The 14,256-nt window shown below is 45.6% G+C and overlaps 1 protein-coding gene across 16 annotated transcripts in view; it reads left to right on the top strand.

The window, feature by feature from the left end:
- Nucleotides 1–14,256, top strand: part of GTF2IRD1 (GTF2I repeat domain containing 1) — a 174,489-nt gene that overhangs the window by 93,540 nt on the left and 66,693 nt on the right. For all 16 annotated transcript variants that reach the window (XR_006176255.2, XR_006176254.2, XR_006176253.2 and 13 more), the window contains 6 exons: nt 3,989–4,172; nt 5,967–6,277; nt 7,667–7,756; nt 8,888–8,971; nt 10,131–10,314; nt 14,149–14,174. Coding sequence is in view for 12 of the 16 variants with exons in the window: in XM_065573179.1 (XP_065429251.1) it covers nt 3,989–4,172; nt 5,967–6,277; nt 7,667–7,756; nt 8,888–8,971; nt 10,131–10,314; nt 14,149–14,174 (879 nt within the window). In the remaining 4 variants the exon portion in view is untranslated. The remainder of the gene's footprint in view (nt 1–3,988; nt 4,173–5,966; nt 6,278–7,666; nt 7,757–8,887; nt 8,972–10,130; nt 10,315–14,148; nt 14,175–14,256) is intronic.

Below are 14,256 nucleotides of genomic sequence, written 5' to 3'. Positions count from 1 at the left end.
ATAAAATCCCACAACTAATTACAGACCTCTAAATCAGGGTTTCCCCTGCGCCAGTGCAGTGACATGGATCGAAATACCACAAAGAAGAATGATGAACGAATGTACTGTGGGCTTTACAGCCAGATGTGCTGCACTTTTACATGCATCTGGATGCTGAGTCACTGAGTAGTTCATGGTTTCAGAGTAGCAGCTGTGTTTGTCTGTATCCGCAAAAAGAACAGGAGTACTTGTGGCACCTTAGAGACTAACAAATTTATTTGAGCATAAGCTTTCGTGGGCTAAAACCCACTTCATCAGATGCATAGAATGGAACATATAGTAAGAATATATATATATATATATATATATATATATATATATATATATATATATATATATATATATATATATATATATAATCACACACACATACACACACACATACAGATAACATGAAAAGGTGGAAGTAGCCATACCAACTGTAAGAGGCCAATTAATTCAGATGAGGTATTATCAGCAGGAGAAAAAAAATCTTTTGTAGTGATAATCAAGATGGCCCATTTTAGACAGTTGACAAGAAGATGTGAGGATACTTAACATGGGGAAATAGATTCAATATGTGTAATGACCCAGCCACTCTGACCGCTATGCTTACCTACATGCCTCCAGCTTCCATCCAGGACACACCACACGATCCATTGTCTACAGCCAAGCTCTAAGATACAAAGGCATTTGCTCCAATCCCTCAGATAGAGACAAACACCTACAAGATCTCTATCAAGCGTTCTTAAAACTACAATACCCACCTGCTGAAGTGAAAAAACAGATTGACAGAGCCAGAAGAATACCCAGAAGTCACCTACCACAGGACAGGCCCAACAAAGAAAGTAACAGAATGCCACCTAGCCATCACCTTCAGCTCCCAATTAAAACCTCTCCAGCGCATCATCAAAGATCTACAACCTATCCTGAAAGATGATCTCTCGCTCTCACCGATTTTGGGAGACAGGCCAGTCCTTGCTTACAGACAACCCTCCAACCTGAAGCAAATACGCGGTCTCTCAGGTGCTACAAGTACTCCTGTTCTTGAGTAATTTATGTCCTTGCGCTGCTGTTTTTTTCTCTCCTGCTTCCTGCAATGAGTGCCTGATCTATTGGTATCTGTGGTTCGGGTCAGGCTCAGAATTTAATGTTTTCAGGAGAGAGGGGCTCAAGATTTTTGAGAAGTGTTTAGTGATTTGGGGTGCCTCCATTTTATGGCTGCCCAGCTTGAGACACCTTTAGAGGCTCCTGGTTTCCAGACCGTGCTGAGCTCTCATCCTTTGAAATCAGGCCCCTGGAAGGCATCTCCGATTGGGCACCTAGACTCGCTCGTCATTTTTTAACATCTTGGTCAAGGTGCCTACATTCTCCCTGGTTCTCAACCTTTCCAGACTACTGTACCCCTTTCAGGAGTCTGATTGGTCTCGGGTACCCCAAGTTACATCTCACTTAAAATCTACTTGCTTACAAAATCAGACATTAAAATACAAAAGTGTCACAGCGCACTATTACTGAAAAATTGCTCGCTTTCTCATTTTACCATATATTATCAAATAAATCAATTGGAATATAAATATTGAACTTGCATTTCAGTGTATAATATACAGAGCAGTATAAACAAGTCATTGTTTGTATGCAATTTTAGTTTGTACTGACTTCGCTTGTGCTTTTTATGTAGCCTGTTGTAAAACTAAGCAAATACCTAGATGAGTTGATGTACCCCCTGGAAGACCTTTGTGCCCCCAGGGGTATGCGTACCTGGCTGAGTATCTCTGGCCTAAGGTGACCCTTGTGGCAATGGTCGTTTTCCCCTGCAGAGAAAGAGGAGCAATTTGTTTCCTGCTTCCCACTGAGATATTGCTGGAAGAGGTGCAGGGATATTTTTGTGCAATTCTCTTATTTTGACATTGGCTATTGAAGCAGGAGTAGTGTTGTGGGTAAAGCATGGGACCAGGATATACGGGTTCCATGATCACTGCTAATTTGCAAGTCAACGAACCCTTCCGGGCTTACCTGTAAAATGGGGATCATGGTATTTCCTTATGTCACAAGCAGTATTGTGAGGCTCAGTGCATTGACATTTGTAAAACATATTAAGATTGTTGAGAGAAAGGGGTTACTTGTTCATTTTGATTTTTTTTTTTTAAATGAGAAACTAAGACACAAAATGGCGGTAGGCAAAAGAGTCACTTTCCTTTTTCAGGCAGGTGAAGTATGAATAAACATTGAGCCAAAAAGTAATGCTGGGAGTACTTTAATGAATATGCAAATGAAAATAAGTTATTAGCTCTCCTTCCTCACTAAGTAGACGATCTACAGTTTTCTTCATCATTCTCTTGTTCCCAATGTATATAAAGAACCGCTTCTCACTGCTTTTTATGTCCCTTGCTAGGTGTAACTCATTTTGTGCCTTAGCCTTTCTGATTTTGTCCCTACATACTTGTGCTCTTCTTTTGTATGCCTCCTTAGCAATTTGTCCGTGTTTCCACTTTTTGATGGAGTCTTCCTATCTTTCCTTCTCATTGGAGTAGTTGGCAGTTGTGCCTTTAATATTGTGTCCTTGACCAATAGCGTAGCTAGCGGGGTGCAGGGGAAGCAGCCGCTTCCCCTCAGCAAATTTGCCAAAAGCGGCGCCTTTCCAAAGGCGGCCAGAGGAGCGAGGAGGGACACAGGCTGGCCGCCTGGCCGAAGGAGCAAGTGGGGGGGGCGCAGGCTGGCCGCCTGCAGCATGGCTGGCAGCCATAGGGGGGCGGTGGGTGCACGGCCGGAGGAGCGTGGTGGGGGGAGTGGGCAGGGGAGTGTGCAGCTTAACATAACCATCACGCTGCCAAGCTGACCTGCGGGGAAATTCTGTCCCGACCCCAGATCTTGGGATTAGATGGACTCTGAGCATGTGCGCAAGCCTCACCAGCCAGGCATCTGTACTAGCTACTGATGAGACCCTTGCGCTGTTCTGCTGCTCACACCACAAAGCCAACGGTTGCTCCAGCCTGGAGTGCAGCATGTGGCCCGCAGCGCGGCCGGCTGCCGCGGCCAGAGGAGTGGGGGGGGAGGGGCGGGCACGGGCACAGCATGTGGCCTGCAACGCGGCCAACTGCCGCGGCTGGAGGAGTGGGGGGGGGCAGGCTGGCGGCCGGCAGCCGCAGGGGGACGGCGGGCACGGCCGGAGGGGCGGGGGTGCAGCATGGCGGCTGGCGGAGCCATGGGGGGGGGGGAGGGAGAGGCGGCGCAGCCGGAGGAGCGGGGTGGGGGGAGCGCGGAGCAGCCGGAGGAGGACCCGGGTGGGGGGGGCGCCTTTTTTTATGTTTGCTCCCCCTCCTCTTAGAAGCTGGCTACGCCACTGTCCTTGACTAACTGCCAGCTCTCCTGAGCTCCTCCCTTATTTTCTTCCCATGGCACCTTACCTACCAGTTCACTAAGTTTGTTAGTCTGCTTGTTTTGAAGTGCCTTGTCCTTATTCTGCTGCTCTCACTCCTTCCTTTCCTTACAATCATGAAATCTATCATTTCATGATAGCTTTCACCCAAATTGCCTTCCGCCTTCAGATTCAGAACCAGTTGCTCCCTGTTGCTCGTAATGAAGTCTAAAGTAGGTGTGCCCTTGTTCCTTCGTCCGTTTTCTGAAACAAAAAGTTGTGCTCCATACATTCCAAGAATTTTTGTGTTTTGCTACATCACTGTTCCTGCTCCTCTTCATTGGGGTTTTGTGAGACTTTATTAATTAATGTTTGTAAAGTGGCTGAAGAGCCATAGATACGGCCATAGATAATGGCCACGTTTTGTTATAACAATATTATGGGTGGGAAGAATTATCCTGACCAGTTCGCACTGGTGTCTGCAGTCTCAGTCCTGCTCCGCGTCTCTCTGCTAAAGCCCTGACCAGCTGCAATTGTGAGCAAATTCCACCTGGAAAAGCCAGTGACTTTATCCAACGTCACTGTAATTGTGTAATTGTGCCCGTTTCCCAGGTGAAGCCATAGGGAAGAACAGCGTGGTGCCCTTGCCCTACGAGAAGCTGATGAAAGAGCCAGGATTGCTCGCAGTTGCCGGCTTGCCTGAGGGACTTGGCTTCCGGAAGCCCACGGAATACGATGTGAAATCCCTGATGGCGATTTTGGAGCACAGCCACAGTATCCGGTTCAGGCTAAAAAGGTAACTTCATAAATCCTGAGAGGGTGGGAGCAGGGAGTCTTCACTTCTTGTCCACACTGAGCCAAGTCCAGGGAAGGACCCTCCCCTTTGAGTTCAGCGAGCTCTGAACTAGGCCTCTGAAGGGTTTTGTGTGGCAGCTGCATCACGTGAGGGGGGACGCTGCAGAGCATGGTGCCGTTTGTCTCATTACACATGGGCTTGGCTGCTTTATGGGGCTCTCTGACAGCCACATAAAAAGCTGCCCTGGCTGAGTTAATTAACAGCTCGACGCCACCGCTAATAATCACGTGCTGCCGTTTTCCACTGGTCTGCGAGGTGCAGATGTTCATTAAATACGGTGTGCTGCTCCCAGCACAGGTTTCTCATGTGAACCTTGAAATGTAGGTGCAGCCATGTTAAATCAAGGCGTACAAAGACTCGGCGCGTGTGTGAGAGACTAATTTATCATGGTCTGGGGGGGGCCGTGGGATCTTTCCTTCATTATTGAAAGTGAAAACAATATCTAAGTGTTCCTAAACGTACAAGCTTTAATGACATTCTTCTACGTGTCATTACATAGGAATTGTATGTATGATAAGCAGGATGCTCTTGCCTCACCAAAGGGAGTTCCAGTGTAAACCTCCTAAACCTCTTTTCCAGTCTAGAGAGAGTATTATACTGTGCTAGGTGGTCAGGATTTTTGCATGAAGGGGTGATATAGGGGCTAGGCACCCTTCATGCTATTATAGCCACATTTCCAAAAGTGGCCTCTAATTTCAGTCTTGTTCATTTTTGGCCCTGCCAAACTTGAGGCACGTTGGGCCTGATTTTAACAAGTGCCCTGTGCCTACAGTTTCCAATTTGAAACGAATTAGACCTGGGGATGCTCAGCACCTCTGAAATCGCTCGGTATGTCCAGTTGGGCATGTAAAATCAGAGAAATGGACAGTTCTCTTCTGAAGCGGGTGTAGTTACTTGAGGTAAAATTCACCACGTTCGGATGGTCAGTACAAGGTCTTATGCACCACCTGAGTTCGCCTGAAGCCTTATTTTGAGTAGAACCTAAGTGGTGCTTTATCCTTGACCGTGCATGATGGTGAATTCTATCCATAGTTTCACCCCTAAAGGTTGCACTGAGCTGTCTAATTCCTCTCCCCCGCTTGGGATATGGAACTAGGCCAGTTTTCACCACTTGTGGATCTGGCTCATAAAACGTATTGTAAAGACTGACATACCCTTCTGAAGAGAGAAGGGGAAAGAGACGAAAATAGGGAGTTAGCAGAGGGAGAAATTGGGGCAGGTTTACAACTCCTTTGACAGCTGCCGTAGATTGGAAATAAGCAGAGAAGAAGCTGGGCCAGTTATTAGAGCAGAGTGGAGATCGTACTTTCCACCCTGCTGGACTGTCTTGAAATGATTGTTTGGAAGCTGTCCTCTCCCTTTCCTCCCCATTGCTTTTTAGCTTGTTCTCCTGACGCGCGCCATTAAGACATGTAACAGGGACAGCTTGGGCACAAGCCCACCCGTGCAGCTTTAAAGCTGTTGCAAACCGCTTTCCCCCCTTGGGTATATGAGCAAAACCTTTCTTCCTTGCTCCAGGAACCCTTGTGCCCCTGACCTATAGGGCTGATTCAGCAGACATTTCATATCAAATGAGACTGAGATTGCATGCAGCGTTGCTGAGCCAAGCGGTGGTTCTTGTTGCTGATGTTGTTACCTGTACGCAGGCTGTAGCGCGCAGTTCCTATGTCAGATGCCATACGATGGATCTTGAAAGTACCTGTGTTTTCCTCTTCTTTCTTTTTTTCCATTCAGGCCAGCAGACGAGCCCAGCAGAGAGGCGAACCCTAATGTAGAGTTGAATTGTACCTCTCTAGTATCCAAGGGCAGCCGGGATTCCGGTCCAAATAACCACATCACTAAACCAGCCAGTCAAGACACTCCATCCACTGTAGCCATGACCAATTTCTTATACGGTGTCTCGCTGCCTACGCAGATCGCCACGGACCTAAAGCAGGAGATGTCTGCCAGTCTGCACGGGGTGAATGCAGCCAGTGAGATGCTGATGCCCAGGCCCTCAGGAGAGCTGAAGGTGCCTTCCTCACAGGAGTACAGCGACTGCTGTGGTAATAGCCTTGTGTTTGCTCTCAAAGGAGGGCCTGGCCTAAAGCCCATTGAAGTGGATGGAGAGGCTCTCATTGACTTTGGTGGGCTTTGGGTCGGGCCCAAGATCTGTCTCGGAGAGACAAGGAGTAGTGTTGGGGGTTAACGCAGTTATTTCAGATTCCTCTAGGCCTGCCTCAGGTGGTCCATAGAATTTCACTGCACTCCCTGTCACCTTTGGGTATGTTTTAGCCTCAGGAGTGGGGAACCATTTGTGTCATGCCAGCGCCTTTAGTTTAGAGCGTCTGGTGGATCGTCGGCGTATAACTGAGGAAAAGTCATTCACGGGGGGGTGGGGAGAGGTGATCCAAAGGCCATCGTTGCCAATGGAAAGGCTCCAGTTGATCTCAGGGGACTTTGGATCGGCTAGCCACTTGCTAGCTGTTCATTCTGAAATCCTCAGCACCACAAAACGCTTTCAACGGGGGCCATTGTGGCTTTCTAATGACAGCCCACTATATTCCTGTGGGTGTAGGGCGGCGGGATCAGAATCTGGATTTGGGCCTCACCCTCATTCCCTGGGACAACAAAGACTTGCTGTGTCCCACCTCCCCATGTACTCCCTTGTGTGGATCTAGAGTTGTACAATCCTCTCTGAGATGGGGCTTCTCTGCCACCGCTCCGGTGATCTGCCCCCTCCCAAGGCGCAGACCCCTGCCATTTCAGGAAGCAGAGCAGCGCGTGTGTGTGTACTACAGACAGAACTAACGAACAACATGTGGGTTTTTTCCCTTTAAAATAACTGGTGCAGAGCCTTATGTACCTGAGATGGGGGAGAGCCCAGTTCTGAGGGGTCAGAGACTCAGCGGAGAGTTTTGCAGGGAATTCAAGGGCTCTTTTTTCCTTTTGCGTGGCTCTGTATTGAAAAGCTCTGAATGTGACTCTGTGGGCTTGCCGTAGAGTAGTAGCAATGTAGTGTACATGGGCCACCAATGGCTTTTTAATCCCTGTGTCCTCTAGGTCTGCTCTGATCAGGGTCAGGTGACATGATGGCTGCAGCACCAGCGGCCAGTCTATACCAGATCACCCCTCCTCTTGCTGCCACAAGCGGACAGGGTCCCCCTGCATTTCGGGATTATACACATCCCTACAGCTCACCCCCAGTCCCTCCCTCCCTCGCTCGCTCAGGGATGAATATTGCCCAGAGAAGGGTTCAGTGACTGGCCCAACGCCACGCAACAAGTCTGTGCCCAAGCTGGGAATAGAATGCAGGAGCCCCTGTTTCCCAGTCCTGTGCTCAGTCTGGCAGAGTCTAGGCCGTGGTTACCCTTCTGTGCCCGCTGGGGTGGGCCTCTTGCCCCTGCTTGTATTAGGTGATAGGGCTCTTATAGTTCCTTTTTCCTTGTGTCCAGGACAGAAATCTGCAGTCCCTGGTGGTCCGCTCATCCAGAATGTGCATTCGTCAAAGCGTATCCTCTTCTCCATCGTCCACGACAAAACAGGTGTGACGCTCGCTGGGTCCGGGCGGGGGGGGGGGCACTGCCAGAAAGAGACAAGGGAAGAGAATGGCTTCTGGCAAAAGTCCCGGCTTCTGGCAAAAGTCCCAGCCCCTGGCCGCTTCTGCTGTTTCCCCACTGCTCAGCATGGCTGCCGAAGTATTCGGCTCGCGGTGGTCGGTGCCATGCTCTCTGCTCTGTCCGTCCCCAAATGCTTCTGGCTCATCCTCCACGAGGAGCTGCCGGGACCTTTGTCCCCTTCTGCCTCCTGAAGCTGGCCCCATAGAGAGCGAGGGCTCTGCACCCCCTTTAACACAACTTGGTCCTAGCTCCGTTGCGCTTAGTTGCAGTGTGTCAGCGTAGCAGCTGGAACCTCTCTCTGTACCTGTCTGTACCCACACCTCCCTCCCTGCCTCCTCACCCGAGTGCAGCAGAGTCAGGAATTCCTCAGAGCGCCCCCTGTGAAGTGGGGAGACAGGCTGCCCATGTTATAAATGGGGAATTGAGGCACAACGTGCCCAAAGGCTGTGGCTGACCATCCTTCCTGCTCTGCCTGGCTTTGCAAACAGAAAGGACAGACTGAAATCCCCATGTGGTTTCCAAATAATTAAAACACAACAGTTCTGTGGCTCTCTCTTCCACACAATGGGTGCCCCTGGTGTGCTGGGCAATTTCAAATGCAGAGGAAGATCCCATCCCTGGCCTGGGTATCGTGCAGTGTAATGAACAATTAGGCATTCACTCTCCTAGATTTTCAATAGGTGGCGGGGGGGGGGGGGGGCGGTAAGGGGAAGTTAATACAAGATTTTAAAACTTCTTGTAATGATTTTTAAAGGTTGGCTTATGGTTGGGCGTGTTCCGTTCTGAAGGTTCTTTCATTTGAATGTTGGAAATGTAGAGTCATTTCCTTAGAGGTCCTTTTCACGCACGTGCAGCTGCAGAGGAGTACCCCGCAGGATGATGGGAGAAGCCTAGACCTTATCAACCAAGCTGGCAGCATTGCTCAGGAAGGGGAAATAACTGTTTATAAGGCAGCCAAGCCTTGTTCCCGATTCCTAACACCTCGCAAGCGAAAAGTGCATCTGCTGTCTGTGTGCCATATGGAAGTTCCTTATTTCGTATATTTTGTTTTGCTAGATAAATGGGACAGTTTTATAAAAGAAACTGAAGATATCAACACCCTTAGGGAGTGCGTGCAAATTCTGTTTAACAGTAGATATGGTGAGTAGGAGTTAAAATTCCATTATGCATCTGCAGTGCTTGTGGTTTGCATAACATTATGTAGCAATCATTTTTGTTCCCTAACACAGCAGCAGAAGCCATATGCTAAACTCCCTTCCCTTTTTAACACTCCTCGCATGGCAGCTCCTAGGCTCATGGCTTCTATTTAAGGTTATGTCAATATTTCCATTCCGAATCCCCCATATCGAAGAATTTATAGCTTAGCTGCAAAGTGGCCCCAGTCTGAAACTTAATGCACAGGTTCTCAGCTTGAAAGCATGTCTTATGTACCTTCAGCAAAGTTTTAGGAGGAACAACTGAACCAAGACTATTGGAAAATGAACGTAGTGCAAAAATAAAGATACTGGTTATTCCAGCTGCTTTTAACATCCTTGGAACTCATAAATGGCTTTGTTTTGTGGTGTTAAATTATGAATCCCCCTTTTTAAATAAACCCATAGGTTTATTTTCCTTAATCTTCTAGCCAGGCGAGCATCTGTAAGCAAACTAAATCAGTCATGAATGGAATAGATTCAGTGGCCTCAGTTCATGAAGAACGAGTGTGCTTTCTGTAGTTCTTTCTATTGAAGAACGGTTATTATAGTTATACCCTGTTGTACCGTGGGCTTGTCAGATCTCACAAGCTAAGCAGGCTTGGGCTTGGTCAGTACTGAAGTGGATGACCTCCAGAGAAAAGCTGGCTGTGATGGGGTAGTGTTGAAGCTTGTGTGAGGCATCTCTGTATCTTGATCTAAGTTGTCACAGGGTCCACCCAGCTCTATACATAAGACTGCACGGGTTTCTCCTGGGTGGTGGTGGTTGCTGTTTCTAGGTACCTCTGTACGTCACCTGATTTGAGTAGCGTGAGATGTACCTCAGCATTTTTTAAATTTAGTTTAGATTTTGTTTGTCCTTTACTTTATTTCTCTGTTTAACTTCTCCCTTAGGGGTAACTTTTGGCAGTGGCGAGGGATAAGTTAAGCTTGGAGCCCGGGGCTCTGTTGCTGGAAAAAGGAGGATAGTAGGACAGCAGACATGTACCTGTTTTGTAGATCTACTTGAATTTGTTGAATTACGTTGTCTTCACCTTCTCTTTGTCTTCTTTAAAAAAAAAAAAAAAAATCCAGTTGGAAATTAAAGCCATCTGTTAACCTTTCAGCTGAAGCTTTGGGTTTGGACCACATGGTTCCCGTGCCATACCGGAAGATTGCCTGCGACCCAGAGGCAGTAGAAATAATTGGGATCCCTGACAAAATACCCTTCAAACGACCCTGTACCTATGGTGTCCCCAAGCTCAAACGAATCCTGGAGGAAAGGCACAACATCCACTTTGTCATTAAAAGGTACACAGCTAATCAGAGATATTTCAAAGTGGTGACATGGATGATGTTTTAGTCTGCCTGTTTTGTGTGAGCGTGTAGGTAGTGTTTTGTTCTAAATTTAGTTCCTAAATAGTAACCAGAAAATTGTATTCTGTTGGTGTTTTTTTTTTTTTTTTTTTTTTAATTACATAATGGCAGCAAATATTGGATCACTTTTTCTAATCACCCACTCTGTGTTTGAAACAAACTTCCACACAGAAGAATGTTTCCACTGGAGGCAGAGAGATGGGTTCCCCTGGAATCCTTTTGGGAATGAAAGAGTAGTAAGCACGTTGGGCAGATTCAACACCTGGGAAAAGATTTTTCCAGTATGGTTTTACAGAGGGTGGTGGTTGTTGTTGTTGTTGTTTTTTTAAACTAACTGTGATGGTTAATAGACCTAAAACTTGACTTACCACATGCTATGTAAATAATTACTTTGTTTTTTGCAAACAGATATGTAGATTTTGATATCCCTCCCTCCCCCCCAATTCACTGTTTTTCCAGCGCGCTCAATTTTTTTTTTGCTTTTAACAAAAACCAAATCTATGCCAGTTGCCCAGTATTTATAATCATCCCTACAATAACAAACCACGAATGTTATGTCACAAATGCTTCAGTGACAATGGCTCTAGATTAGCTTAAACCTTTCAAGAGTTTTATCTGCCTGCACATTATGTAGGCTGTCAAAATGACACATGACAAATTCAAATTGTGCTAGCTGAGTGCATATTGAGATATATATGGTAATTTCCCCCCTACCTATTTGCCTGATAACCACAGGTATGTTCAGTTTTTTATAGTGGTTTCTACTTTTTGCACTAGAATAGGAATAAGGTGGAAAGTTGCACAATTATTTCATCATTTTCAGTGTATATAATCCCTCCTCATCTCTCCAGCAGGGACACTGTTTCCTATCTAGCTCGGTCAGCTGATCACCATAGTACTCAGCACCTTGGAATCATGATGTGTATCACGCCCGTGGGGCAGGGCAGTGCTGTTATCCCCATTGTACATGTGGGGAACTGAGGCGCAGAGGGATTTGCCCAAGGTTTATGGTGGAGCAAGTTTCAGGCTGATGCCCTAACAATCCTTCCTCTCCTTATCATTTTGTGAGGTTCCCTCCCCGATGTGTCTTTTTTTGTTTCCCCCTTCTTGGGCTCATCTGAAACAGAGAAAATTCTTAACATAATTTTCATCCTTAGTCAGAGCTGCTGGTTTCTGTCATCAACAAAAGCTCCCTTTATTGCGGGAGGGAGAAAAAAACCACACCTTTAATTACAAGTTATTTTGAGGAAACTCAATAATTCCCTTAGTAAAGTCTTTGCTAGAACCTACAAAATGCAGTGGTGTTACATTAGTGTTCTTTATTGTGTCCAAAGGCACCTATCAGGGCTGGAATCCCTTAGTGCTAGGGCTATAAAAACATCAAAGAAATAGGACCTCCGTGCCAGATCTGAATTGCTAGACCCCTACTGCCACTCAATTTCCAGCTGAAAAATCAGTGAATCCAATCATGAATTCTCCACTTTCCCTTTAATCAACTGGTACGATGACTCCTGTTTATTTTATGTCACGGGAAATTGTTCTTATGTAGGATGAGGGGCTGTAGATGAGGCAAGATTAGTCCTTTTTTGAGAGAGGCCTTGTGCCAACCCCTCTAATCTGAATTATGCAGTTTGGACTCCTCCCCAGTTCTTTTGCAGTGCACATAGCAATAGTTTATTAATCTCGTGGCCCATTGTGATTCCTTTAGAAAATAGATACACTCCAGTGCACTGGCTCTCCCCCAATCAATAGACGCAGTGTATAATGACACCCCAGTTTAAAGCAGTGTGTCCACTCGTTTGTCACTAGACCTGTGCTGAAGATAGAGGTTCTGTTTCACTACGGATTTTTAGATTCCAAGATTTGGCTTCATGCTGAAGTGGAATGGAAGCTGAAAATCATGATATGCTTCCAAGGAAAAATTCAGAAAATATTTTTGTTTCAAGTCAGTTGGAACATTGGGTTTTTGACAACATTTTAATTGTCAGTTTTGACTTTTTAAAAATTCTGTAGTGTAATATACCAAATTTCAAAAAAAATGAACCAAGTCGAACTGTTTCATTTCTGAAAATATCAGCACGGGATGTTTCAACATGCTTGGAACTTTTCCTCGTTTTTCTTCCAAAACAAAATCTCAGGGAAAAAGAGCTGATTTCGCACAGTGTTTTGGTGTTGATGGATCTCTGTATTCTGATAAAATAAGGTTCCATCGAAGTTTCTCCAACCAGCTCTAATCGTAACATGTCGTTCTGAACGAAGGCCGGTAGTTTCCAATGCATTGGTAGAAGGTTGAAAGAATGACAGAAAGTGAAGCTCAGGCTATTGGAAATTAGAGCAAGAAGGAAAAACAAAACAACCCATCCCTGACTCAACGAAGTTCTTAAACACATGCCTAACTTTAAGTGTGTGTGTAATCCCATGGAGTCAAGGGGCTTGGGTCTCCATTGCCTTGCACCTCGTAGCATTTACACCAATGCAAAATGAGTGCAAATGGGGTGTAAAACACTGCAAAGTCAGGCCCCAATCCAGCAAGGCTGCTATTATTTATTTATTTATTTATTTATTTATTTATTTATTATTATCCTTTTATTTGTATTGCAATAGTGCCTAGGAGCCCCAATCACGGAACAGGACCCCACTGTGCAAGATGCTGTACGAACAGAGAATAAAAAGACAGTTTCTGCCCCAAATCGTTTCCCATCTAAGACAGGAGACAGCAGATGGTTACAGGTGGATGGGAGAGTGCAAGGAAAAGATGACACCATATTAGTCAGCATTCTAGGTAGTGGTCCCAGCACACCAGTGGCCTAACCTTTGTTAGGTTTTATTGTAGGTATCATGACAAAGGAGAGTTTTAAAGAGGGATTTGAAGGAGGATTGGGAGGTGGCTTTGCAGATGTTTTGGGGGAGCTGCTCTGAAGTGTGAGCGGGTAGCATGGGACAAAGCATGAAGGTGCTTGTTGGAAAATATAAATATAACAGGTGGGCAATGGAGGCTGGCATTGTTGGCTTAAAGCTAAGCACATGCTTAGGTACTTTGTTGGATCAGAGCCTTAGAACAAAGAATCAGGCCCCGTGCAACTACTCACATGCTTAAAGTTATGCACGATCTTAAATGATTTGCTAGGTCAGCATCTTAGTGTTCAGAGAGAAACCTCAGCATCTTGGTATTCAGAGAGAAACCTAAATTATTTTAGGTCGTGGGCATAAGGTGAATTGCCGACAGTGAGAAACATTCTTCAGTCCTAAATGTAGTCATTTAGTGGTCTATTGATAGCTGCTCTTATGGAAGTTTCTTTCTTTCTGCTCGCATAAGAGCTGTTGGACTGAGCTTAGTGAACACTTTATTAAGATGAGTTTTTATAGGAAACTTAACAATGGTCCCAAAATTGCATATTTACAAAAGATGGACAAGATTGCAAATATTCCTGCCATAATGGTAAATGGGATAGACTGAATAGCAGAATTAAAAGCCGTCTTGAACTGTCTTGGCCCCATAGCCTTCTGCTAAAGCCAGAAAGTAACAGTTTTATTTAATACAGTTAGTAAAATGGAGAGCATGACTTAGAAGCAGATGTTAAGGTGCTTTAGATGAAAGACACATGTTGTTAATTGTTCGATTTGCACAAGAAAATACAGGGTGGTTGTTTTTTTTTCAAGGAAAAGGAACAAATAAACGCAACACGATTCTTACTCAATATATTGTTAATAAACGATATCTGAAATTCATTCACTAGATGCTCCTGTTTTTTCTTTTCCCCCTTCTAGGATGTTTGATGAGAGAATTTTTACAGGTACGTTAATAACATTCTTTGATTTATTGTCTGTGAAGTGAAAGAGAACACACAGAAATAGAGTTAAAATGATGTAATCATT

The sequence above is a fragment of the Chrysemys picta genome, chromosome 19, assembly GCF_011386835.1.
Source record: "Chrysemys picta bellii isolate R12L10 chromosome 19, ASM1138683v2, whole genome shotgun sequence".
In the NCBI taxonomy this organism is placed as follows: domain Eukaryota; kingdom Metazoa; phylum Chordata; order Testudines; family Emydidae; genus Chrysemys; species Chrysemys picta.
This window is presented reverse-complemented; position numbering and strand designations above follow the sequence as displayed.